General features: G+C 40.2%; 1 protein-coding gene across 12 annotated transcripts in view; it reads left to right on the top strand.

Annotated features, from left to right (window-relative positions):
* The window catches only part of Abl2 (ABL proto-oncogene 2, non-receptor tyrosine kinase), an 87,779-nt gene that overhangs the window by 35,280 nt on the left and 24,681 nt on the right, over positions 1 to 27,818 (top strand). For 4 of the 12 annotated variants that reach the window (XM_040737356.1, XM_040737355.1, XM_040737363.1 and 1 more), the window contains exons 2-3: positions 25,503 to 25,565; positions 27,397 to 27,567. In XM_040737356.1, coding sequence (XP_040593290.1) covers positions 25,503 to 25,565; positions 27,397 to 27,567 — 234 coding nt within the window. Of the gene's footprint in view, positions 1 to 19,883; positions 20,876 to 25,502; positions 25,566 to 27,396; positions 27,568 to 27,818 lie in introns of those variants that run through there. The other 8 variants (XM_040737360.1, XM_040737359.1, XM_040737365.1 and 5 more) reach the window with 5 other exon arrangements.

Genomic DNA, 27,818 nt, shown 5'->3' with positions numbered 1-27,818 from the left:
TCCTCATGATCACTGGTGACCTCTTTATGGCTATGAATTTACCTTGGATAGGTATTTTGTGTAAGTGGAACCATGTAATAATATTTTGTGTGTGTGTGTGTGTGTGTGTGTGTTTAGCTTATGTTAGTGTATTTTCAAGGTTCAGCACATTATAGCATGTTTCAGAATCTTGCTCATTTTCCCAGCTAACAATATCTAACAATGTATGTATACCACATTTTGTACCACATTCATCGGTAGATACTTGGATTCTTTCTACTTTCTGCCTGTTACGAAGTATGCTTCTCTGAACATTGGGACATGCCAGTATCTGCCTGAGTCCTTGTTTTCACTGATTAAAAGTGTATACCTAGGCCGGGCATTGGTGATGCACGCCTTTAATCCCAGCACTCGGGAGGCAGAGGCAGGCAGATCTCTGTGAGTTCGAGGCCAGGCTGGACGGACAGCCTCCAAAACAATACAGAGAAACCCTGTCTCGTTTAAAAAAAAAAAAAAAGTGTATACCTAGGAGAGGAATTGCTGAATTATATGCTAATTCTGTGTTTATACAGTGGCCGGTCCATTTTTATATTCCTACTTGCAATGAACAGGGATTTTGTTCTACAGAAATAATTCTACTTACAAGGTTATTTATATGACCTTAAATGACTCTCAACCTGCCTCTTATTTATTACCTTACATATCAAAACAGAACTTTAGGGAAAGATGGCTTTGTTGGTAAAGCACTCGCTGTGCAAGCCTGCCAACCTGTGCTCATCCCTGAAGCTCACATAAAGTTGGAAGAAGACAGTAAGATCTACGGACTTGACCTCCACATGAATGCCACGACAGGCATGTGTCCCTACACACAACAGCAGCAATAATAAATACAGTAAGATAATAAGCACATGGCTTTAATTACCTATGTATACTCTGTAAAGTTCTAGCTGGCATTTCACTTGCTCTTAGCCACAAGGCTGAAATGTGGTATGATTGGCATTACAGTGGATTGGCATGAGGTTCATATCTGCAATACATTTATCCCTTCCTTTTATTTACTTTTGCTGTTGTTTTAAGGCAAGCTCTGATAGTCAGCTATTTTTGAGCTTGATTTGTAACCAAAGCTAGTCTTGAATTTCGGATTCTCCTGCTTTTACCTCTCAGGTGCAGGGCTTATAGGCATAAACCACCACATCTGGTCCCCCTCCTTTTATTTTGCTTTAAAGAGCAATTTAATTATACATGGCAAAGAAATTTTATCTGTTTAGCAATAGAAGTACATTAAAATCCTTGCATACTAATTCTTGTTTTATTTATCAAAGACTTTTTCTAGTACATTTATGTTGAAATGTCACAAATTTATTAATGTATGTTTTATGGCTCTAAAAATGATAATCTGATCAGAAATTTACCCTGCAATTTATATCCAAGAAGTCTTGTAATAAGAGTGATAGTATATTGAGTAACAACAAATGGTTCCTACGAATTTTTAAAGACTGTAGCACCTGTAATCTGACATTCTGCCCCTAGAAGCCAAGAGTACAACCTGGACTACAGTCCTATCTTCTGTTGCTTAAAGGTATCAGGTATAGGGACTTAGTGAAACTTTAAAACAAAGGAATCAAAATGATTTTAAATTTCAGACCTACAAAAAAATAGTTCTTGTAAAAGGGGGTGTTGGTTAAAATCGTATGTGAGTGAGTGTATGCTTTGATACAGTTGTGATTCAGTGGGATTTTGACATATTGGAACTTGAACCTTTTGTTGCTGAAATTTGTGTTTTATTCTGTCTGTAATTATATCCTTGAAGATGAAGTGGCACATACATGAAGAACATATTGCACATATAATAAGTAGGATCCCTGAGTCATGGATCTATAGCGTGAACATTGCTGTTTTACCCCAATGTATCTTTAACTGCTTAGGAAAAACATTTTTAGTAGCAATTTTGACTACTGATGACCAAGAGGACTGTGACCAGTTCTTATAAAATGCATGGCCTAAAAGCCACTTTTTAACTGGTTATAACCTGCCTCAATGTACAGGGGAAAGCACCTTCATTTTTTTTTTTAATCACCTCAGAAGTTCTTAGGAGCCAACGAGATGACTCAGCCGATAAAGGTGTTTGCCACCAAGCATGACAGCCTGTATTCAATCCCCAGGATCCACATGGTGGAAGGAGAGAACTTACTCCTGCAAATTGTCCTTTGATTTGCATTCGCACGCACGCACACACTCTTGTATGTACACACACACACACACACACACACACACACACTTTTACTAAAAGCTCTTTTCAGCACTTTTAGTTTTCTAGGTAGTATTTGAATGAGATTTATAAAGAGGTGACCATTAGCTGCCCTTCACCCCACTTCCTAGAATTAAATGGATTAACTGTTAAATGAAGTCAAATAATTGCTATAAACCCCCACATTTCTTTACCTAATGTTTACTGGGACCCCTGTGCCTACAATGGAAAATGGTAGCAATGCCTGACTGTCATTGTGACCTTTACTCCTAGTGTATAGTACTCTCTTACAGTCTCTCTGATGATGCCTGTAGTTGAAAGAGTCTGCCAAGGCTATTCTTGGAGTTTGACTTGTGCCATTTTGGCAGAAGCCTCAAGGGTTGGGTTGGATCTCAGTGCATCTTTGAAATAATCTAGATGTTTAGTGTAGCATCTGGCTTGCAAGCAGGGCTTAGGGCTCCAACAATACTTTTCGTGTGGTTTTATTTACCTTTTATAGCGGGTTTGTTTTGTTTAGTGATTTTCTTTAAGTGTGTGTGTTTCATGGTATAAGTGTAGAGGTCAGAGGACAGCTGTAGACTTGGTTCTTTCCTTCCACGTTTATGTGGGTTCCAGTGATTGAACTCAGCTCACCAGACATGGCAAATACCTTACTCATTTTGGGGAGGGGTTAGAGGAGGGCAATGACAGGGTTTCCTATATCTCAACCTGTCCTCAAGCTTGCTGTGTAACCAAGGATGACCTTGAACTTAATGATTTTTTTTCTCCTGCCTCTGCCTTCACAATGAGTTTACAGTGCTTTTATTCTTTGCTTGCTCATTAGAAATAAGGACTTCTTCCTTATTCGTCTGTCTCCAACATGGCTGAAGATGTGATCAGTTAGTAGAGTGCTTGCCTAGATGCCTGAAGCCTTGTGTGTTCAGTCCCTGGTACTACATAAACAAGATGTAGTGGTGCTTATCTAATCCCAGCACTGAGAAGGTCACCCTCATCTGTCTACATAGTAAATTCAGGCTGGTGTAGGATATATGAGACCCCGATTTAAAACAAAAATGAAAACTTACTTTTCCATTGATTCATTCCCTCCTAAGGTCTGCATATTAAAAGCAGATTTTTGTTTCTAAATAAACAAAAGTACTTGAATTTCCTTAAGCTAGGTGTGGCTATTCTTGCTTATCAACTTGACTACATCTGGGAATAACTAAAACTCCAGTGCTGTGTTAATCAGTGAGGAAACTTAAAAAAAAAAATAACTTGAAGTGGGAAGACTCACCTAAACTCCAGATCTTTTGAGATGGGAAGATCCACTTCTAATCTGGGTCACACCTGGTGACAGCCTGGGTGAAAGACTTGGAATAAGGAAGCTTTTGCTCTTTGCCTGTTTACCCTCCCTCTCCATGGCAAGTCCATTCCTTCACTGTTATTGGAACATATTTTTCTGGGATTCCAGAGTTTACTTAAGAGGAGCTGAGATACAGCCTTGTGGACTGAACAACTGCTGGATTCCTGGGCTTTCTGTTGGGAGACAGCCATTGTTGGATTAACTGGACCACAGCAGCTAAGCTATTCTAATCAGTCCCTTTTATATATCTCTATATAAAAAAATCATCATTCTCTCACTTCTGTTCCTTGAGACAACTCTACATTAGGAAAAAGTAATAGCACCAAGAACTAAAATTGACTGCTGCCAGAAAAAAATCCTTGTTTTATTATGCTACCTTAATATGCTAGACATTTGCCTTCATCTCCCAAAGTGAGATATCAAATAAAACTTTAAGAAGTCTTTAATTGGATATAAATTTAAAATGAATAATTGATTGTTATCAAGTTCTTAAAACCCCCTTTCAGCTATGGAGGCCATGGCAAGAACTTATTATGTATGCAATCTAGTTTTATGTCACTATTCTCTCTTGTTAGGCATTCACCTGGTGGCATGAGGCATGAGCTCATGGTCTCATTTATTAGACTCACAAGGCAGCATACCAGGCAGCAGAAAAGCCTCCCAGGATGTTTGTCTGGCAGGAGACTACAATTAACATCTAGATGCTTATTTCTTAAGGACATCCATTTAAAGAGAGTAGTCCCGCTCTCCTAGCCTACCCCTTAAATAATTAATCATTGAATTAACTATTTGATAAATGAATAAATTTACTATTTATTGATAAATTTAATAGACTAACCTTTAGGTAGTCTGAAACACGACTGTTCTAATGCTCTTTAATATTTATTTATTCATTTTCAATTTTATATGTGTGAGTGGTTTTGCTTAAATGTATGTATGGATCACATATGTGCCTAGTGTCCATGGAGGTCAGAAGAGGGTGTTGAATTCCCTGGAACTGGAATTACTGACTGTTGTAAGCCAGCATTGAGTGCTGGGAATCAAACCCGGGGCCTGTGCAAGAAGAAGTGCTCTTAACCGCTAAGCCATCTCTCTAGCCACTGTATCAATATTCTTAAGTTGCCTCAGGTATGTACTACGTTTTTGTTCTGAAACTTTCTTGGCAGTGGAAGTCTGGCCTTTACAGTTCTGAGTACAAGTGATAGCTTTCTTAATCTGGGCAGGGAAGGGAACAGTGGGGCCAAGGAGTCAAGGTACAAGAGAAAGCTGGGCATGTGTCTGTCTCTGCCTTGGCAGCCTATTGCTACGATGCCATGTATGTTTTCTGCCTTACTGGTGACTAAGAACAAATCCCAAGCAGCAATCTGAAAACAAAAAGCCTCCAAAACAAACTCTCATGCCTTTTTCCTGGTCTTTGTTTTTAAAATAAAAAGTATTCTCAGAGATTCACAGAGCAGCAAAGGGGGAAGCATTGCAAGACATGTAAACCCCTCACCACAGTCTTTCTGCTTAGAGGCAACAGGAAAATTGAAGCTAAAATTGAAGCATTAAAAAAGATGTAGAAGGCCGGGCGGTTGTGGCGCACGCCTTTAATCCCAGCACTCGGGAGGCAGAGGCAAGCGGATCTCTGTGAGTTCGAGGCCAGGCTGGACGGACAGCCTCCAAAACAATACAGAGAAACCCTGTCTTGTAAAACCAAAAAAAAAAAAAAAAAAAAAAAGATGTAGAAACTTTTGATAATATGAATGAGCTGATTAACTTCAGGTGTACACATAGATGCAGGGGATGTTAGTGGAGTGTGTCAGAATGTTACCAGAAGGACAATATGAAGGTAGGAAAATGTTCTTATGCCTTGATCCTAAGATAAAGGGCAGGAATAAGGAAGTATAGTTAGCTCATGGAACCCAGACTGTGTAGCACACTTTGAACCTAGGATCAGAAATATTTGGGAGATTAAAAAAAAAACCAACAAAAACACAAAATCATAAACGATGGGGACTGGAGAGATGGCTCAGTGGTTAAGAGCACTGGTTGCTTTACCAGACAACCCAGGTTCAAGTCCCAGCACCCACATGGCCCAATACCCACAATAACTGTCCATGACTCCAATTTGGTGAGGAGTGGAAAGGGGGAATCTGCTGACGTCTTCTGGCCTCCATGGGCAGGCACTATATGCACATGAGGTATAGATGTACACGGAGACAAAACACCCATGCATATAAAGTAAAAGTAAGAGTTAAAGATTGTTAGTAAATAAATGCTAAATTTAAACACACACATTAAAAAAAAAACACCCAAAAACCCAACTAGATCTATACTGAACATGGTGCAGATTTTCCCCTGCCATTTTTTCATAGTCATTACATCATATTTACATAGTTTTGTGCATTATATACAGGTGGAAAGATTGCTGAAAGTTTGAGGGCAGTGTGGACTATGGAGTGAGACCTTGCATCAAAAACAAATAAAAAAGTATGTGGGAGAACATGATTAGGCTTTATGCAAATATTATAGCCTTTAATGTAAGGTACTTGAGTAACTTTGGGCTTTGGTATCTGTACAGGGCTGGGAAGAAAAACTGTAATGTTCTTGAAGTGTGCTGGGTAGGAGAAAGGAAAGTCAGGGTAAGAAAGTATCAGCTGTAAGGAGTGGAGGGTAGCGCTGCAGCTACTTGTACAGCATAGAGATTGTAGGGCCCTATACAAATAGGGGTTTCTGCTCTTGAGTGAAATACCACACTGTCAGTTAATATCTTCAGAAGAAACTGACTTGGTTTCAGGGTGTGTGTGTGTGTGTGTGTGTGTGTGTGTAGCTTTATTATATGATTTGAGAAGCATGTTTTTGCCCACTCTTAACATTATTATAGTATATTTTTTAATCCAGGTGGAGGTGGTGCATACTTTTAATCTCAGCATTTAGGAGGCAGAGGCAGGTGGATCTCTGAATTTGAGACCATTGTTTGTCTACAGAGTGAGTTCCAGGATAGCCAAAGTTACAGAGAGAAACCTTGTCTCAAAAAAAATATTTTAGTATGTTTTTATTAATTCTTTGAGAATTTCAAGCAGTGTATTTTATTGTATTCACAACTCCTAATTCCTCCAAGGTTCACACATATCCCTCCCTTTTAAAAGTAACCCAATTTCTGCGGGGAGATCCCAACAGCCTTAAAGAAAACTTACCTCCCTCCCCTAGAAGCCATTTACTGTGAAGCTCTTTGGTTAGGGGTAGACGCTTATGAGCTGCTCCCTGCTCTGTGGGAGGATGTGGACTGGCTTGATTTTGCACAAATCTTGTGCAGGCAGCACAGCTGCTGACAGTTCATGAATATAGTGGTCCTGTGATGTCCAGAAGACACTGTTTTGCTTTGCTCCTCTTTAGCCTTTGACTCTTGCAATCTTCCCGGGCCTCTAGCACAATAGTTCCTGAGCTCTGCTCACTTGTAAATGCTCACAGTTCATTCTTGGAAGGAATTTTCTTATTTTGATCTGTATAACCTATTAGGATGTGACTACTTCTGTGGTGGGGGATTCATGCTTTTATTTATATACTGGAACACATTATTTAGATCAAAACTGTAGAGGATAATTATGGTGGAGATCTTGCCCAGAACAGTGAAAAATAACAAATCCTTAAGCTTGAGCTCTTTGTAGTTAGAATATATCGGTCTAGTCTTTCTCTACTATTCTTCAGTCAACAATGAAGTTATGTTTATCAATTGACAAGAAAAATATCTCCTTGGGACAGTGTGTATATACAGTTGTGTTTGTGGCCATACAAGTGATTGGAGGAGTACCTTGGCAGTTAAATACTTGGTAGATAATGGGACAAAGTAAGACAAGTGTGTGTTTGCCAGTCAAGGCTTGCTTTACAATCCTCCTTGGGAGGAGATTTGATGAAGGACTTCCATTTTATCTTACTTAACAATTTTTAAAATTTTTTATTTTATTTTATATATGTGTATGAGTGTTTTATCTGTATGTATGTATGTATGTATGTATGTATGTATGTATGTATGTATGTATGTGTCTGGTGTTCACAGAACCCAGAAGATGGTATCAGATCCCCTAAGACTGGAATTACGGTTGGTTATGAGATACCACGGAGTGCTGGCTATTAAACCCAGGTCCTCTGGAAGAACAGTCAGTGCTCTTAACTGCTGAGCCCTTTATCCAGCTCCCATAACTTTCATTTTCAGTTTTTTTTTTTTTTTGAGACAGGGTCTTCCTATACTTGCCGAGATGGCCTGGAATTTAATATCTGGAATAGGGGCCTCCAACTCACAGATACATCTGTCCCTGCTGTCATTAAAGGCAGGTACCATCATGTCTGGCCCTTCCATCAACTTGTAATTAATTGTAATCTTTTCTGTTTGAAAATGCTGATAACCTATTATTATTATTGTTATTATTATCACCATAATCATCATTATATAATTAATTTGTAACTTTTTCCAGAATTGTCTTGAACATTAATTTTTCAATTAGTTTTAATGAATTAAAGGTGTTTATTTATTAGGCTATATTGGAGTTTTGGCCTCTCCTGTTTTTTTTTTTGTTGTTGTTGGGATTGTTTTTTCAACAGTATCTTGTTACATTGTGTATTCAGGATGGTCTTGAAGTCACGGTCCTCATGCCTCAGACTCCTCTGTGCTAGGATTGCAGATATTTACCACCTGTGCCTAGCTCTTGGGAAACACTATAGTAACCAATAAGGAATATCTGTGACTAATGAAGTTAGAGTTGTGTTTTTTAACAGTGATTTTATTGTTTGCCAGAGAGTTTTCTGGTTCTGTGAGAACCATTCCTTGCAGCTTCACAGAACTCCTTACAGGGTTGTATTTCTGTCTCTTAGATGTGACATGATTAAGTACCCGTTGTACTTAATTCCTAACAGTTTCAAAACGCCCCTCAAACTCAGACATTAAGCTCCTTGAGAAGATAATCTCTTATCTTTCAGCTTTGTATTGTCCATATTATCTAGCTAACACGCTGTGGAAAGTGGTTGTAAAACACTCCTGGGAAGTAATGAAAGTGTTGGTGTGCTGATGCATAGATGATCAGCAGTTACAGGGTGGACTTTAGGGATTCAGAAGCCCAAGCCAGACCCAATGTCACTGTCTTCTCACTGCCTTAATCTGGGATGTAGAACCCTCAGCTACTTCTTCAGCACCGTGTCTGCCTGGGGCCACCATGCTTCTTGCCATGACAATAGTGGACTAAACCTCTGAACCTGTAAGCCAGCCCTAGTTAAATGTTTTCCTTTATAAGAGTTTCTGTGGTCATGGTGTCTCTCCACAGCAATAGAAACCCTAACTAAGACAACTACCCTAAATGTGATCTTCAGGAAAATTGATGCAACTAGATAATAAGAAAAAAGTTCAAATTCAGAAAGGCTGCATGTTTTCTCTTAACTAGTTAGACACACACATGTGCACACACACACACATCATGAAAGTAGAAGTGGGAGGAAAAACATGTGAATGCAGGGTGAATATTATCAAGAGAAGATAACACTTGAATAAAAGTCTGAAAACTCATCACTGTGTGTAGTGAATGTATACCAATACAAGTTAGAATTTTGATATTTAGTGTTAAAGATTTTCTGTTTTTGTGTGTGTGTGTGTGTGTGTGTGTGTGTGTGTGTGTGTGTTTCAAGAAAGGATTTCTCTGTAGTCCTGGCTGTCCTGGAACTCTCTATAAACCAGGCTGTCCTCGAACTCAGATCCACCTGCCTCTGCATCCTGAGTGCTGGAATTAAAGGTGTGTGCTACCACTGCTGGCAAGATTTTTCTGTTTCCAAAAAGATTTTAACCTATTAGGTCATAACCAAAGCAACATAAATATTTATCTCATAATTAATAGTAAAATTGTATTGTAAATGAATTATATCAAGCTACTGCTCTGTTACTGTTACATAATAAATAATTTCAAAGTTTCAGTGACTTAAAATTCTCCCCACCCTCCATGAGTCTCAGGAACAGTTGGGCGAGTGATCAGGTGTTTGCCAAAAAGAAAATGACAGAGAAATGTGTAGTATATCCTGCAAAAGAGTCCTGTGTGCTATGTGAGAATTGAGACTTACTTTGAGTGCAGTGTGGAGAATTTTTGCAAGGTTATATGGTCAGACTTGCTTCTGTCTAGACAAAAAAAAAAAAATCAGTCTTGGCTATTTATGCATATCACATTGATTTTAGATAAGACCAATAGTGAGCAGGAAGATTCAGCTGAGGAACTAACATAATATAAACTGAAGTCATAGAATCAGGCCAGAAAATTTGAACTGTATTCAGCCAGCAGTAAATTTCACATTTTCACTTTTGATAGCTCATATCTTGGAATAAGAGCACTTTTCTATTCACATATGCCCTCAGTGTTTAACAGTGTTAGCATGGAAAACTAAGAATGATTTTAAAAGAATGAAACATTTAACTAATGTTAATGTAATACTAACATTATACTTTTTTCTTCCCATAATGTTTTTATTGCTTCTTTGTAAATTTTACATCACGCACTGCAACCCCATGTACTTCCCAGTCCTTCCATATCACTCCTCCACTCTTGTAACCTCCCCAAAAAGAAAATAGGAAAACAACAACAACAGAAAAAATCAAAAAACAAAAAACAAAGGTCTTGTGGTGGAAGCTTTTGTGTGTCACACAGTGTACTTTTTTGTCCAGGCAGCTTTACTTGCAGATGTCCATTGGTCTGATTTGAGGCCTCTGGCTCCTGCTACACTATATCACTATTGGACCCTCACCCAGACTCTCAGATATCCTGCTGTTGTCCTGAGTCATGGAGATTCTACAGCTTTGGTTCTGCAGCACTGGTCCCTTCACAAGCTCCAGCAGCTCATAGATGGAGTAGGTATTGGGGTGGGCCAACTCAAAGCTCTGGACCTGGGCCTGGGTGGTAGCTGAGTTGGTCAGCCTGCCAGCTCTCCCGCTTTGCTCAGGTAAGGGAAGGGGTCACCTCTGTCTCACCCAGTCATCAGGGCCAGCTTTCCCATACTGCTCAGGTGAGGGGCAGGGCCAGCTCTCCCAAATGCTGCAGCTGGTGAGGCATAGGACATTATACTTTCTTGATACTTGGGGAGAGTTGAGTGAATATTTGGTTATATTGAACTTAATTGATCCACATTCAACTATTAGTGACCTTTTGTTTTATATTTCCTTAGTGTACACATGTGAACTATCTCCATAATCCAGACATTTAAAAATACATTCTCATTTAAAAGATAAAAGTATTGAGGATGTTCTTCATGGCTTGCCTGGCATGCAGAAAACCCTGGGGTCAATCCCTAGCACCATATAAAACAGGTATAGTAATGCATACCTAGAGGCCTGCCAACTCAAAACATAATCCAAGCAAAACAAAAATTAAAACCTCCTGAAATTCTCTTTGCTTTCTCTCTTTTTTCTTTCCTCTCCATTTGTTTTAACTTGGGCTGATTGCATAACTGTGTCATCATACTGTGCTTCTTATTGCTCTTTAACATCTTCTAGTTGCCAACAAGATAAATCTGGAGTTCTTGGTGTGGCTAGTGTCCAAGACTTATCAATTGAGTCCTCCTTTACCTCCCTCCTATTTGCTGTTTTAGTGCTTTATTTAATTCACACACTTTCTCTGCAACCAAAACAAACAGAAATCTAGAGTCCATAATACATATTTTTTCTTTAAGAATGTATTGTGGTGCTGCATTGTCACTGGTCTACTATCTCTGACCTGGAATGTCTTTATTGTAATGTGCATTCTTCCTGCCATCCTGGTCCCTGAGCTGCATCAGTCCCAAATGAACACACAGGATGCTGTATTAATTATGAAGCTGTTGGCCATTTGCTATGGTTTCTCATTGGCTAGCTCTGACTTAATTTTTAACCCATAACTGCTAATCTGAGTATTTCCACGTGGTCTTCTCTTAATCTGGAGAAAGGATCCAAACCTCTTCTCTTGTGTCCTACATGGTGACTGCCTGTGCCTCTGTTTTCCCAGAATCCTTCTCGACTCCTAGTTCCACCTCTCTTGCTGCCTTATTGGCCAACCGTGCTTTATTCATCAACCAATCAGACAAACATACACAGAAGGACTTCCCCCATCACTCCATCATTTACTTTAGAGCAGTCAACCTTTCCAATGCTTCGACCCCGTGTTGCTACTGTTAAGAATTGTAATGTAAATATCTGATATGCAGGTAGTCTAAGGTGACCCCCATGAAAGGGCTGTTCGATCCCCCAGAGGGGTTCGAGCCACAAGTTGAGAAGTTTTAGATGGTTGATAGAAACATGACCTGTTGATGGATTAAAGTATGTGGGATACACCTGGGCACAGAACTCATCTTTCTAGTTTATTCATATAGCTCTAGCCTTATTATAGTGTGTGGCAAAAGTAGATAGTTAATTCGTGTTGCGGATTCCTGCCTGGGACCTGTCACCGCTTTAGTCCCCAAAATAACACAGAGACTCTTATTAGTTACAATGCTGTCTGCCAATGTCCAGGGATTCTCATTGGCTAATTCAGTCTTAAGTACTAACCCATGACTACTAATACATATTTGTATAAGGGCTTGTCTTTCCAAGGATGCCACTTTGACATTCCCTCTCCTCCAGGGATCACATAGTGACCCCTTTCTCTTGACTACATTTCCCAGAATCCTACCTATCTTGCATCCCTATTGGCCAACAGTGCTTTATTCATCAACCATTTTAGAACTTCCCATATGTGATGGTTAATATTAATTGTCAACTTGACATCTAGGAGGCAAATCTCTGGGATACCTCTGAGGGATTGTCTGCATTAAAGTTAGCCTCGGAGCATGTCTGTGAGGGATTGTATTGGTTTTGATAATTAATATGAGAAGATCCATCTTTTCTAATTTGTTGAGAATTTTATACCTGAGTTACTGTATTTACACCATTACTACCTCCCTCTAGTTCCTTTTGTGTTCCCCTACTCCCTCTCAGTTTCATGACCTCCTCCTCTTTATTATTATTACTGTATGTATGTATGTAAAGCTTACTGAGTCCATTTAATGTTGCTCTTATGTACATGTGTTGAGAGCTGACTACTTGAGGTTAGGTAACTTATAAGGGGGTTTATCCTTGAGAAAACTGATTCTCCCTTTCTCAGCATCCCTTGATTACCCATAGCTCTTCGTCTAGGGGTAGACTTTGTGAGGTTTCCCCTGTCTGAGTTAACATGTCATTTGGTGTTGCCATGAAGACCCCTTTAACTGTGGGGAGGAGACTTCTGTGTGGAGAAGTGGGATGAAGACTAGTAAAGTACTTCATTCATTGTTCTCTGTTCCACGATGTGGGTGTGATGGGAGGGGCCAACCCCTCAGACTGATTTACTTTTATGATGGAAAAGAAACTAAGACACTGGGTTGAGTTGGGTTTTGTATCTACATAGATATATGTGCATTCTGTGTGTGTGTGTGTGTGTGTGAGTGTGAGAGAGAGAGAGAGAGAGAGCGAGAGCAAGAGAGAGCGAGAGCGAGAGAGCGAGCGAGCATGAGCATGCACGCACAGTTGTTGCATGCTTCCATAGTTTCAGTGAAACAGCTGACTGCTTAGGTTACAAAGGATTGTATTATATAGATCTTTAGGAATGATCTAGGTTTATTGTGAGTCCCTTCCTAGGAATGTCAGTTCCAAGCTTGCATTGAAGTCATGGTACCAGGTGCTAGCTGCATTGACTTTGAGAATTCCGTGGGGCAAAGAGGATTGGCACATTCCTCTCATCCCTTAGATAGTTCATTTTCTTTGCCTTGACTACATAGGCAATGATGTACTTCTGCAAAGATGAAAAGATCTTGGAATGCAGGATTCCACATATTTTTTGTGTTTAGAAAGGGCCCTCCTAAACCTTTACTACCTTATGAGGACAAGTGTTTTTATCTAAATTAAGTTGAATTTAAACCCAGACGAGGCTGTACATTTTTGTCTAGATATTGTAAAATTTGTGATCTGTGATGTGATGGTTACGGGATTTTCACTTTTGATGGTGAAATGTTTTCTTCAATATTTTTGGTGTAGAATTTTTTATGTAATTCTATTAACTTGTTATTTGCTTATGCACTTTTTTGAGACAAGTATCACTATATAGTCTTTGCTGGCTTTAAATTCCAATTCCCCTGCATCAGACTTCCAAGTACTGGAATTACAGGCATGCGCTACCGTACCTGGCAGGTTCTATGAGTTTTAACATTTGCAAATTCATGTAGTCCCACAACTAATAAATAGAACCATTCTGACTCCAGAAGACATTATTGTTAAAACTCTGGGGAATTGGAGTCTCATTTGGACCTAGTAGTCAACAAGTAATAATCTTTTGTAGCTACATTTCCTACCTCTAAACCCTTATCACTGTAGTTTTGCTTTCGAAAAGATGTCACATAAATGGAAGCATGCACTATATAACTCTTTGTGAATAGCTTCTCTGGGAAACTGAGGATATTGCCTTTGAGAGTCAGGCAACTTGAATGTGTCAGTTAAGTGTTCAATGGTGTTCCATAAGATGGCTATCAAATTTTATATATATTCTTTGATCCATTGAAGGACATTTAGATTTTTCCAGTTTGGAGTGATTTTTGTTTGTTTGGCTTTGGGTTTTTTGTTTGTTTTTGAGACAGGGTTTCTCTGTGTAGCCCTGGCTGTCCTGGAACTTGCACTGTAGACCAGGTTGACCTCAAACTCTGAGATCTAGCCTGCCTCTGCCTCCTGAGTGCTGGGATTAAAGTTGTGTGCCACCACTGCCCATCGATTTTTAAAAAGATTTTTATTTTAATTATGTGTGCATGTATGCATGCCGTATGTATTCAGGTGCCTGGGGAGGCCAGAAGAGAACATCAGACAGGCAGTTACTCTTAATTAATTTTTATGCTATCTCTCCATACCCAGTTTGGGTTAATTTTGAAGAACTTAAAAATTTTGCATACAGGTTTTTTGTATAAATTACAGTTTTCCATTTCTCTGGGAGTGGGAGTAGTAGTTTGTATTTCAGGTGTTTTACATTATAGGGAACTGTCAACTGCTTTCCAGCTTAGCTGTACTGTTCCTCACTCTCCCGAGTACCCTGTTTGACTATGGATTCCTTGATCTAATTTTATAGAACATGCTTTGGGAATACTGATGGATGTAGTATACCACCCCATGTAGTATGGCATGCAAGCGATATTGTGAAGCATGAAGATGTATGACATTTAAAAATACATTAGGAGTTATGAGCTATGTAGTTTACCAATTTTTAAAGGTTCTCTTTTATGTCCTTTTAAAAATTTATTCTTAGTTATGGCTTATTGTGTTGGATGGGGTGCATTTGAGTGCAGAGGTGTCAGATCTCCTGGAGCTGGCAATACACGTGCTTGTGAACCACTTAATATGGGAGCTGAACTCTGTCCTTTGCCAGAGTTCTTGCTCTTAACCTCTGAGTCAGGTCTCCAGCCCCCTGCTTATGACATTAACCCCATTACTTAAGGACATTCGAGGCAGTGGTTTGACAGTTTGGAACAACTCTGGAGCAGCACTAGAAATGCACATCTTTAGGTCCTGCCCTAGGTCACCAGAATCAGTAACCTATGGTGAGATGCAGTAAACTCATTTCCCATCAGGTTCCCTGGGTGATTGTGCTGTGTACAAAAGTCAGGGAACACAGTCTAGGGACCCAGTCACTTGGTTTTATTCACTCAACAAAACAACTAGAAGATTCTAATTGTTTGGGGCCATCAGGATTAACCAGAGCTTTCTTTTTTTAGGGGGAGGGGGTACCATCTGTTCATGTTGAAAATTTATAAACTATATTAGAATATTAGCTCAGCTTTCAAATTACAGGTTATAAAATGCACTTAAATGGGAAAGCTATCGATAGTTGAAGAGAAGGATGGGAAGTAATGTAAGAATGCATCTCCCTAGTAAAAAAGTTGTTTTGTGAATCTTACTTTGCACTGGGTTCAAGTTGTGAGCAATTGGGTATGAGTGTTACTCAGTTATCCTTTTGTCAGAGTCCTGAATCTTGTAGGATTACAGCAAAGATTAAGTCTGTGGTTCTCAGCTGGGAGCAGTTTGCCTGCCACGGTATGTTTGAGAAAGTCTAGAGACAGTTTTGATTGTCATATCTGAGAAAGGGGAGCTACTGACCTTTACTGGGTGTTGGCATTTCGGTCGGATCGGGATGGGATGGGTATTCTGGCACTCGGGAGTCACAGAATACTGAGTGTTACACAGCTCAGATAGAAGGGTATCCTGGAGCTCAGGAGTGAGTGTTACACAGCTCAGTGTTACACAGCTCAGGTGGAAAGGTATCCTGGAGCTCTGGAGCCAAGGACCACCATGGGTTGTAGTAAGCTTAGCAGTTTACAGCACTGCCTCAAAGGCTTCCCCAGTGTATTGGCTCAGCTCTGGCAGGACAGTGTCTTCCAGCTGGGGATGTTTCCCCAAACTGCTCGGCAGGAGGTTTCTCCGGAGAAGTTGCTACAGTTCAGCTCTGCTCCAGGAGAGTGGAGAGCGGAGTGTATGTAACAACTCTGCTCTGCCAAGGGAAGGTTTCTCAGCAAAAGTGTTACAGCCCTGCTCGCCCCAAAAGATTTTCACCTAAAGCTCATCCAAGGGGTTTATTGTGAGGGAAGAATCCAGGAGAGTGGCAGAGGACAGCCAAGTAGCATGAACAGCCACAAGCTGAACAGACACAGGATTTATATAGGGCTTCCAGTATATGAATTTACTTAGAACAGTAGTTCTCAACTTTGTGTCATGACCCCCACAGGGGTCACATATCAGACATCCTGCATATCAGATATTTACATTATTGTTCATAATGGTAGTAAAATTACACTTAAGTAGCCGTGAAATAACTTTATGGTTGGGGGTCACCACAACATGAGGAACCCCTGACAAGTCTGTCACCCATCTTTTTGTCTACCAGGTACTGGTTCCTCAAAGTTTGATGTTGAAATGCAACAGATCTTACCATAACTTTGCTCATATTTATGACTCATGAAGTAATTGCCATTTGTTTTCCTGTGTTGTAAGTAACTATACACTCAGAGCCTAGCTATCTGAATAGCTAGGTCTGAAAACAGGATAGATGTCAGTAAATTTTCTGTCTGTTTTTATAGTAGTTACAGTTTCCCAATCACCAACTTAAAGTCTAACCAAGAAGACTTGTGTAGCCATTAGCAGCCAGCCACGCTCTGTTCTCTACTGCAGCCCGAGGCTCCCATTAATCTGTCTTCTTTTCTGTGGATTGCCTGTTCTCAATCAGTGGTTCTCAACCTTCTTGATGCTGTGACCCTTTAACACAGTTCCTCGTGTTGTGGTGATCCCCACCCATAAAATTATTTTTGTTGCTACTTTATTACTGTAATTTTTCTACTGTTATTAATCTTAATAGAAATATCTGTGTTTTCCAATGGTTTTTGGCAACCCCATGAAAAAGTCCATTGAGAGGGGTTGTGACCCACAGTTTGAGAACCACTGATGAATTGATGCATATAATATAAATTTACTTTTGGCTTTTTTCACTTGGTGTCATGCTTTAAAGATCATCTGTTACAGCATGTAGTAGCATTTGTTCTTTGTTGCTTAAGTTTATGTGTGCTCACTGAGTTCCATCTTCAGTTTGCCCATCCTTTTTAATTTTATATGTTTGTAATCTTAAACAAAATTACATATGTGTGTGTTTCTTAGGGTTTCAATTGCTGTGGAGAGACCAGGTCTAAGGCAACTATTATAAAAGAATTTAATTTGAAGCTTGCTTACTGTTTCAGAGGGTTAGTCCACTATCATCATGGCAGAGTAAGGCAGCTTGCAGGCAGGCAGGATGCTAAGCAGTAGCTGGAAGCTTTACATCCTGTTCTGCAGGTAGCAGGCAGAGACAGAAGACAGACAGACAGACAGACAGACAGACAGACACACACACACACACACACACACACACACACACACACACACACACGGCCTGGTGTCGACTTTTGAAACTTAGCCTCCCACCTGGCCCCCTCCTTCCCCCACCCCACCCCAGGTGACACACTCCCTCCAACAAGGCCACACCTCCTAATCCTTCTTTCTCATACAGTTGTACTTCATTATTTACTAAGCATCAAAACATATGAGCTTATGGGAGCCATTCTCATTCAAAAACCACCATAATGTGTGAATCTGTGTGAGTTTGTGCATTTGAGTGTAGAGCCCTCCAGGTCAAAAGAAGAGGGCATTGGATGCTGTAGTTACAGGTAATGAGCTTACCAACTTGGACACTGGAAACCAAACTTTACCACTGAGCCATCTCTCCAGACTCCAGTACTTTATTCTTGGTGTTGCATAATTTCACAACATTTCCCATTCTATCTCAATATCTTCCTCTAACAACTCTCCTAGAGCCAGTCTTCTGGCATTGGGTTCTTGTTGATGATGTGTCTATTTTACCATTATATCTAAAGGGCATTTTTTATTTTTAAAAATTTTTTATGTGTAAGGATGTTCTGGGGACAAACTCCTCATGCTTGTATACAAGTGATTTATCAACTGAGCCAGCTCCCCACCCACCTCTGTCTTGACTTACTTTAAATTTTACATCTGTTTGTTTATTTGGGGAATGTGGTATACTTGTGTGGATGTGTGTATGCCCTGTTGTACATGTGGAGGTCAGAGGACAAATGGAGAGAGTTGGCTCTCTCCTTTTATGTAGGATCCAGGGGTGAACTGAGGTCATCAGACTTGGTAACAAGTGTCTTTACCAGCTGAGTTATTTCACCACCACCCCCTCTGAGTGCTGATTTTAATTACCATGAGAGTTGGTGCCTTCACCCAAGATCGCCTCTAAGCTTCAGATTTATTCACCAAAGTGCTTCTTTGAACCTTCTAAATTTACTTGCTCAAGAAACTTGCTTCTGAGTATGCATGGCAACTACCCATGTTCTCAAGCTTAAAAACCTTTGTTTTCTCCTTCTGCTTGCTGTATCTAAGCAGTTCTGAGCCCCATAGCTTCCATCTGTGAACCACATCTTTAAGTACATCTGCTCTTTCTTTGTCTCCACTGCTGTCATTGTACTCCAAGCCAACAAGATCCCACTCCCCAGTAGTTTCTCTGTTTTTCTCTTGAGTAGTTACCTCCTCTTCCTGAGCAGTGGTGATTATCTTAAAAAATGAAGCCAGACCTTATGACTTCCCTGCTTGGGGCAGTTGGCCTTTTGTAATTGGAATAGCGTTCTAAATCCTCCAGTGCTTGCTCTGGAGCCTCAGGCCTTCTCTGCACCCCAGGTCCTTCCCTGTCTGCTTCAGTGGTTTGGCCTCTACTGTCTCCCGGCCCCTAGTCAAGGATGCCTGCTAAGATTCTTTCATTCCTGGCCCAGACCAGCACTTTGTTTTAAATAGTACACTCCCTTACCTCAAGGTGTTGCTAAAAACATTTGTAAACAACAACAGTGCTACTCTGAATTGTCTTTTGAAAAGTCATTCTTAAATAAAAATTACTCATACTGATAATGAACTTGATATTTTAGAATTAATAATCATTGTTAAGATTTTTTAAATTTTAATACAGTAAGTGATAATCGTAACCCAATAATTAAAAGGTCTTTGGAGACCCAAGTTATTTTAATTTTTATTATGATAAAATGTAAATAGCATAAAATTTGCCATAAATAACTATTTTTCACTGTATACTTCAATAAATTTACTCACATTTCTAGGCAGCTATATAAAAGAAAAATCAAGATATTTTATATCAGTGGAATTATAAAATACTTGTCTTTTGTGTCTGACTTGTGATGCTTTCAAATCAGATATATGTTTTAACTTATATCAAATTTTGTTCCTTTTATGGCTAAATAATACTCCACTATATGTACGTACCACATTTTGCTTATGCTCTGCATTTTTTCTCCTGTAGTGTAAGAACACAATATAATTACTGATGGCTTAAGTAGATTTACTGATTGAATAGTAAGTAAATTATATGTAGATAGATTCTACATATGAATAGAACATGAATTATGAAGATACTCTCCCAGAAAAATGTTGGAATCCTCAGAAAGAGAAATTTCACCTGGTATTTGAAATTCTGAGTCATTATTTGAAGTTGCCTTTAGTCATTTAATTCTTGATTTCCCATGATGTGAATACAGTAGCTTTGTAAACGTTAGTTTCATTGAAAACATGGGTTTTGTTTTTAAACTGTTGGTAATAACATATATGAATGTGGTCTTTCTCTTGTAGTGTTAATTACAACTTGTATTTTTATAATTTTATGCTTTCCTGTAATTTTACTGTGTTAATTTTATTGACACAGTAGGTGCTTAATAATCAATGCAGTGGGCATTCCCCAGCTTACAGTTATAAGCACAGTTTTGTATTGCTCCTATGGTGCTGTGGTTGAGGCTTTTTGAGACAGGATCTGTAGCACAGGCTGGTTTTGAACTCAGAAATCCTTCTGCTTCCATCTAGCCAAGCTTTGGTATTACAGGTACATGCCAACATGTTCTTTGAATTATTTTTGTAGGCAGTACCACTTAGTTATCCATCTCTTACTTTACTAGTTTGTGTCTCATACATCACTCTGATTTGTAAAGACTTAGATTTTATGAAACGTTTTCCTCTGTACTTTAAATTAGGCCTTAGACTTTCCAAGTTTCAGCATTTAGTTTTCAGTGCTGTGTGCCCTGCTTTGTACCTGTAAGGCACACGGACCACTTGCTAGGGAAGGCGGTTAGTTAGTTGCTGTCTGCTTCTGCCTGCACTTCTGAGTCACACTGTAGCTATTTCTTTGATTTTGGATTTGTGGTTTCTTGAACTAACTAGAGTGATGTAAAGATGAGTCTTGTTAGGCGTTTCCTGTCTTTTCCAAGTGTGTTTGGTGTTGTACTGTAAACAAGTTTTCTCCAGGGAAACCCTGAACAGTCTCACATCATCTGGGACTGGAACTGGAACTTCTGTACCTACTGATCTTGGCTGATTTTATTATTTAACTGTTGCTGTTGTGTGACTAAAATAGCCTGTGTATCATCCCCACCCCCATCTCTGAGTTTTTGGAGTAGCTCCACCCTTACTCAGGTCTCCACCCCTGTGGGTTGAACTTGTTCTTTGTTCCTTCTGGCCACTGAGTATGTGAGTAAATGATCCACGTGTATGGATCGACAGCCAGACTGGTATTTTAAGGCTCCTCTCTTCAGAACAGCCTAACTTTAATGCTGCTTGGCCAAAGGTATGGTCCTAGGGCCTGTTCAGCTACCTCCAGCCAGTTACTGCAGAGAACAGGACATCTTGCTGTCCTGCCCAGGCAGGGATGCCACAGAGTTGCCTGTGGCCCACGTGACGGGTATGTTCAAAGATGAGGGCTGGAATGGGTTGGAGATAGATAACACAGTAACGAAATGTGAATGCACCATCTCCTTTTTATCTCCATTGTGGTCAGTGAGGGTTTATATGGTTTGTTTGCTTTTTCTGGTATACTACACTCTTCCGTTTGTTTGTTGGTTTGGTTTGGTTTGGTTTTGAGGGGCAGGATCTCACACTGTAACCTTGTCTGGCCTCAAATTTGTCGAGAGCTGCCTGCCTCTGCCAGCCCTGGAAGTTAAGGTGTGTGCCACCATGTCAGCCTTGCTTTGTTTGAGATAGGGTCTCACTGTCTTTCTGACTGGCCTTGAACTTGCCTAGACTAGGCTGGCCTGAAACTTCGGAAGTTAGCCTGCTTCTGCCTCCTGAGAGCTAAGAGTAAAGGCATGTACTACCACATCCAGCATAAATTCTTAATGGAAGAACGTGAATAATACATAAAATGATGTTAGATGTACATGTGTTGATTGAAAAACTTAAATTGAAAACTAAAATAGTCTTTAAAAGAGGTACTAAAAATTACTAGTTTCTTAGATAATAAACAATCAAAGTAGAAGTATTAAGTCATATAAGTAATGAAAACACTATGAGAAAATAATTACCTGACAAATTTATAGTGAAAATGATAAAAACCTGGCTGAATAATATTGAAATTGTATTTTATAAGCTAAATATTAACTATCCACATTTCCTCTGAATTTGAATTTGCGTTTTAATTTCACTATTCTGAATTGTAAGTATGTTGCTGGTGTGTGTGTGTGTGTTGTCCTACAAGTGCCTCAATAGAAAATATAAAGATTACTTCTTTTTGGTTGTCAGTATTTCTGCTCCTTGAGTCTTTCAGCAAGTAAGGAAAGTTTGGGGCCCATTACTGCTCTCTTTCCACAATCTACCTCTATAGCAGTGGGTTAATTGAAAGAATCGGTTAATGTGCTAAGTTAACCAAGTTGCGTTGTTCACAAGTTAGACATTCTAGCCCACACACTGACATTGGAGTGGGCGCAGTACATCTGACTCATGGGGCCTGCCTGCCTTAACTAGTGGTAAATACAGCATAGACCGGACCCTGATGGCCCAGGCTCGAGTGTCCTACACCCACAGGCTTTGGTTCTCTTTTGCTTTGTTCTTAAGTTTACTCTCTTATTTAACTCATTCCTCCCCACCTTCCAGCTAAGATCATTCATTAATTCTGTGGTTAGCCCCGACCTCAGAAAGAATTAGGACTTTTTTGTTTGTTTGAAGATATTTTCTTTTGTTTGGTGCTAGTGGGCAGGCCGTGTTTTCTGTGGATATCCTGTGCAAGCAGCTTGGACAGGAACTCATTCTACAAGAACAAAAGCGTGAGTGGGAAGAAAGAAGGAAGCCGGAGACAGGAAGGCCTGCTCAGAACGGAAAGACTGTCTCCTTGGCTTGGGTTCTTCTAGGTGTTTTCCCTTAGGCACTGCTTGTGCTTGTTATGAGCTGTATACCTTTGGTTGACTGTTATTAATTTTATTAAAATTTTTCAAAAGTTTTTAGTGTGCGTTGATTATATCTAACTCCCTCCTCCAACTCTTCCATAGCTTTAAAATGTACACAGAATTGTTCTGTGAACTCCATTCTTTTTTCTTTGTCAAATAATATGGTTTTGAAGATAATAACTTGCCTTTAATAGTCCTCTCTTGGGCCCAGACGTTCTCCCCAGAGTAGATGAAACATGTGTAGATATTTCCTTATATACTGACAGTCAGCAATGCAGAAATTTTGTTTATTATATGAAAGGGCATCCAGTGTACAGTGAGCAGTGCCATGTTCTGGAGGTTTGTTGTTCCCTCCAGTAGCACCTGCTGTGAGTTTGCAGGCTACATGATTCATCCTTCAACAGGCCTTTAGTTGTGTGTTGGTTGCTTTGTTTAGAGATAGGGTCTTGCTCTGTTGTACAAACTTAACCCGATGTGGAACTTCAGATCCTTCTATCTCAGCCTCTGGAATACTGGGGTTACACTCATGGGCCACATGCCTGGTTTAAAAACAAAACAAAAAAAACACTTTCTTTAAAAAAGCCTCTTATATATGAATACTTTTGGGTTAGGAGAGAAGGGCTATTGTTATTCATTATTCAATGAAGAAATAAGAAAAATTCCTGTACTTATAAAACATTGCACCTGAAGAATTAGGTAATATACATTTGTATAATAAGTAAATCGTGGGATATGTTTTGTAGAACAAACTGGGCTGGGGGGACCAAATCAGGAAAGGAAACACAGGAAATGTTAGAGTGTTGTTATGAGTGATGCACTTTAACAGAGGATCATCAGAAAATGTCCTCAGAGGGTTACATTTGAGTGAAATGTCCCTGAGACAAGTATTTTAGGCACCTGCCATGTTTAAGCAGTAGGGAGGGTAGTGTTGAGCATTGAAGTAAGACTAGGGGAGAAAATGTACTAGGGCTAGGGAGAGCTCAGTGACTAAGAGCACTCCCTATGCTAGCTAAGGACTGGGTTCAGCTCCAGCTCCAATGGGTCTTATACCCTCTTCTTATCCCCATGGAAGACGTATAGACACATACACACACATTTTTTAAAATCTTTAAAAAAAAACAACAACTTTGTGTGATGGTGCACACCTTTAATCCCAGCAGTAGAGAAGGAGGAGGAAGTGGACCTTTGTGAGTTTAAGACCAGTCAGGGCTGCATAGTGATACCCTATCTTTAAAAAAAGAAGGAAGATGGATTGGGCAAATTAAACTGTGAAGGGATCTGAAAGGCCCTTTAATGATTTGATTTTTTTACTTTAAAATTGGGACCAGTGAAAAAATTTTAAACATAGAGCAGTAAGGTGCCTTTTTTTTTTTAAGCTTTAAAAGAAACAAGTATGTGTGTGCACGGCACATGTACACATTCACATATGACGGTCAGAGGGATAGCTTCAAGAGTAGGTTCTCTTATTCTACCATGTGGTTTCGGGGCATGGGACCAGGGTAGTCAAGCTTGGCATCAGGCAATGTTACCACTGAGCCATCTCTCTGGACTCAAAGGTGTTCTGTGAGAGTAAGAACAGAGAGACATGAGCAATCAGAGTTTGTGGCTGAAGCACCCGAGAATTACCATTGAGTGAGGTGGAGAATTCTGGCATGAGAAGCAGATTGGAAGTGGGTACATGGAGAGCAGCTTTGGTTGGTAAATTCAGGCAGTGTCATTGATGATTTCGTCGTGGGAAACCCTGCACTAGTTGGATGTTTACTCAAATTAGCTTTGTGGATCTTAACTTTGAATATGCTGGGGTTTCCAAAATAAGGCAGATGTGTGCTAGTTCCTACTTTTGTCTTCATTGTGTTTACATTGGTTTTAGCATCTTCTGAACACTACAGAAAATCAGGTTCTAGATGTTGCTTAATGGGTAGCTTTGTTTAGTTTGGGCTGTTTTGTTTGTTTTTAAGTAGGGGTTTCACTATGTAAGTACTGTAGCTCTGAATAGCCTGGAACCTTAAATTCACAGAGATCTGCCTGCTTCTGCCTCCCAAGTGCTGAGATTAAGCTCACTACACTCATCTGGTTAGTGTATTTTAAGATTAAGATACATTTTGTTAGCCAGGCGGTGATGGCATACGCCTTTAATCCCAGCACTCAGGAGGCAGAGTCAGGTGGATCTCTGTGAGTTCAAGACCAGCTTGGTCTACAAGAGCTAGGTCCAGGACAGCCTCCAAAGCCTCAGAGAAACCCTGACTTGAAAAAAAAAAAAAACAAAAACAAAAAACAAAACACCATTTCATTGTGTCCTGTCACTAATGTTTTTGTGTAAGTTGGGTATCATATAACTAACAACTATTGAGTACAGATTATGGAACCTTGGCGCGCGTGCGTGCGTGCGTGCGTGCGTGCGTGCGTGCGTGCGTGCGTGCGTGCGTGCGTGCGTGCGTGCGTGCGTGTGTGTGTGTGTGTGTGTGTGATTGTTATCCATAAGAAATACATTGTGAGGTTGGGAAAGAAACCTAGAGGTGGGGGGGATTGATGTGCTAAACTTCCAGGAGCACACAGAGCAAATAAATGGCCTGTGTTGTTTCTCAGGGAGACCAGTCACAGGGGAACTGAGTGAAGAGTCTGCACTCAAGAGAAAAGTAGGAGGGGGTGGGGAGATAGCTCGTTCAGTAAAGTACTTGCCTTCAAGCATGGGAACCTGGATTTGATTCCCAGAACCCATGTTTTTAAAAAGCTGATCATGGTAACACACTTGTAATTCCAGTGCTGGGGAGCCAGCCTGACTAACCGGCTTGATGAGCCGTAGGCCATTGAGACCCTATTCTAAAAAGTGGATGGTTCCCGAGGAATAACAGAGAGGTGGTTCTCTAGCTCCCATGTGCACAGATGTGTACCTGCTATGCACATGCACACAAAGAATAGTGGGGAAAGCCAGTAGAGGTGCAATGGATTGCATAAACAAAGCCCGGGTGTGGCAGGCAGCACCGGTAAAGCCTGCAGTGTCAGGTGTGGTGTGGGTAGAGGTGAAGCAGAGAAGGTCCGGTCACCTTATTCATGAAAGAGCTTGAAAGCCAGGAATGAGGAGACTCCATTTTGACAATGAACTCTCAAAGGGGCTTAAGAGTGATATGGTCCAATTTTTGTCTTAAATAGATCACTTTGCCAGCTGTGTGGAGGATGGATTTGAGGGAGACAAGACTGGAGGCAGTAGTCCAGGTGAGATCTGTTGGGGATCGGAACAAAGGTGTTGAAGGAGAGATGGAGAAGAGGGAATGACTTGAAACAATATGAAACCACAGATCCAAAGCTCCCCACCCCCCCCAAAATGGCTAAACCAATTTTGAATAAAAAAACAAAAAACCCTAAGAAAGAGACATAAGAGAAACATGTTATAGGACATAGACAGATCATTTGCCTTGACAAACAGCCACTTAGCACAGTCCCTTGAATCAAGAAAATTGCTATTGGAAGAATAGTGGTTTGGATTTTTTGTTTTGTTTTTGTATAACCAAATTAGGGTATGAGAATCAGGTAGTTTTCAACAAATGTGATATAGGGATAGATTCAGAAACAATAAAACCTTGAGAAGAAATAGACCGTACAAGACCTTAGCTGGTGTGCATAATTGAAACTCAAAAGTACATTGGTGAGTTTGAGACCAGCCTGGTCTACCGAGTGAGTTCCAGGACAGGCTCCAAAACAATACAGAGAAACCCTGTCTCGAAAAACCAAAAAAAAAAAAAAAAAAAAAGTACATTGGTGGTATTTTCTAGAGCCTTGATTAAGTTACTAATAATTTATAAAAATCTACTGCTCAGGAAAAGAGATCATGGTTTAAAAAATTAAAACAATGAATAATTGTAAGCTATTATGACATAAAAAACATGCGTTAGATACTAACAGTATTTTATATTAAATCAAAATGTGTTTCCTTTCTTTACTGTTTTTGAGATGTTAAGTCCCACTCTGTAGTCTAGGCTGGCCACAGATGCCTCCTGAGCAGTGGATTACAGGTGTAAGCTACAGTGCCTGATTCAATTCTCTCTCTCTGTGTCTCTGTCTCTGTCTCTGTGTCTCTGTCTCTGTCTGTCTCTGTCTGTCTCTGTCTCTGTCTCTGTCTCTGTCTCTTCTCTCTCTCTCTCTCTCTCTCTCTCTCTCTCTCTCTCTCTCTCTCTCTCTCTCTCTCTCTCTCTCTCTCTGTTTTTTCGAGACAGGGTTTCTCTGTATTGCTTTGGAGGCTGTCCTGGAACTCGCTCTGTAGACCAGGCTGGCCTCAAACTCAGAGATCTGCCTGCCTCTGCCTCCCGAGTGCTGAATTAAAGGTGTGAGCCACCAACGCCCAGCTAATTGTGTTTTTCTTTAGCAGAGTATGTCAGCATTTATCTTGCTGAAAGAACTGTATCTGTATTTGTTATTTGTATTTAGAAACTTTCCTTACAGTTTCTTTTATAGGAAGGCATAAAGTTTAGAAGGGTTTAATGTTACCATTCATATTTCTAGCTGGGTGTGAGGACACCACAGTAGCTGGATGTGAAGGAGACTCCTGTAATCCTAGCACTTTTGTATGGAGTTGAAGAAGGATCAGGAGTTCAAGGTCACCCTCCACTTCATAGCAAGTTTGAGATTGAGGCCAGTGTGGCCATTTAAGACCCTGACTCAACCCCACCTCTAAAAAGCTCCAAGTCATTACCATAGCCAAGTGTCTGTCACACATGCTTTTCAAAGCTAGCAAGCACTTGTTTGTAAGTTTGCACCTTTGCTATTCATTTAGACCTAATTTAGGTGACTGCATATAACTCAGAACTAAATTCTCATGTTGCTGCCGTAAGCCAGGGAAATAGAGTACCTTTGCTCACTCTCTTTTGTGTGTTGTTTTTTGAGATTGTGTCATGTAGCTCAGTGAACTTTGCAATGGAGGAGACCTGGAGCCAACTCTTGACTTAGTCTTTGTAATTCTAAACAGTTCTCCGAATGAGCCGGCAGCTCAGATAGATGAGCGCTTAGCTGTTTCACTCACTGGACTTCTTTCCCTTTTTGTGTCTTTCAGAAGTTTTGCACCGACCCTATGGCTGTGACACTGAATCTCAGGCACTCAATGAAGCCATCAGGTGGAGCTCCAAGGAGAACTTGTTGGGAGCCACTGAGAGCGACCCTAATCTCTTTGTCGCACTTTATGACTTTGTGGCAAGTGGTGATAACACACTCAGTATCACTAAAGGTGAGACTTGTCTAAATTCTGCTTCCTGGTTTTCTCTGGCTAAGGAATGAAGAGCCTGTGCTGCCTTCTTGCCACTGGTCAGATGATTCGTGACCAGGCACAGTTCTGCTCCCGTCTCTTTTACCTGTTTCTGGACTGCTGCCTCAAAAGCAACCAGCTCTATTTTCAGGGTTTACCAAGAATAGAAGAGTTAAAACACCTCAAGAAAAAGTCCATATTGTTAGAACTTTGTACTCTAAAACACATTAGCA

This window comes from Mesocricetus auratus, unplaced genomic scaffold, assembly GCF_017639785.1.
Source record: "Mesocricetus auratus isolate SY011 unplaced genomic scaffold, BCM_Maur_2.0 Super-Scaffold_100676, whole genome shotgun sequence".
Lineage (NCBI taxonomy): Eukaryota > Metazoa > Chordata > Mammalia > Rodentia > Cricetidae > Mesocricetus > Mesocricetus auratus.
Note: the sequence above shows the minus strand (reverse complement) of the source record. Positions and strands in the feature narration are given on the sequence as shown.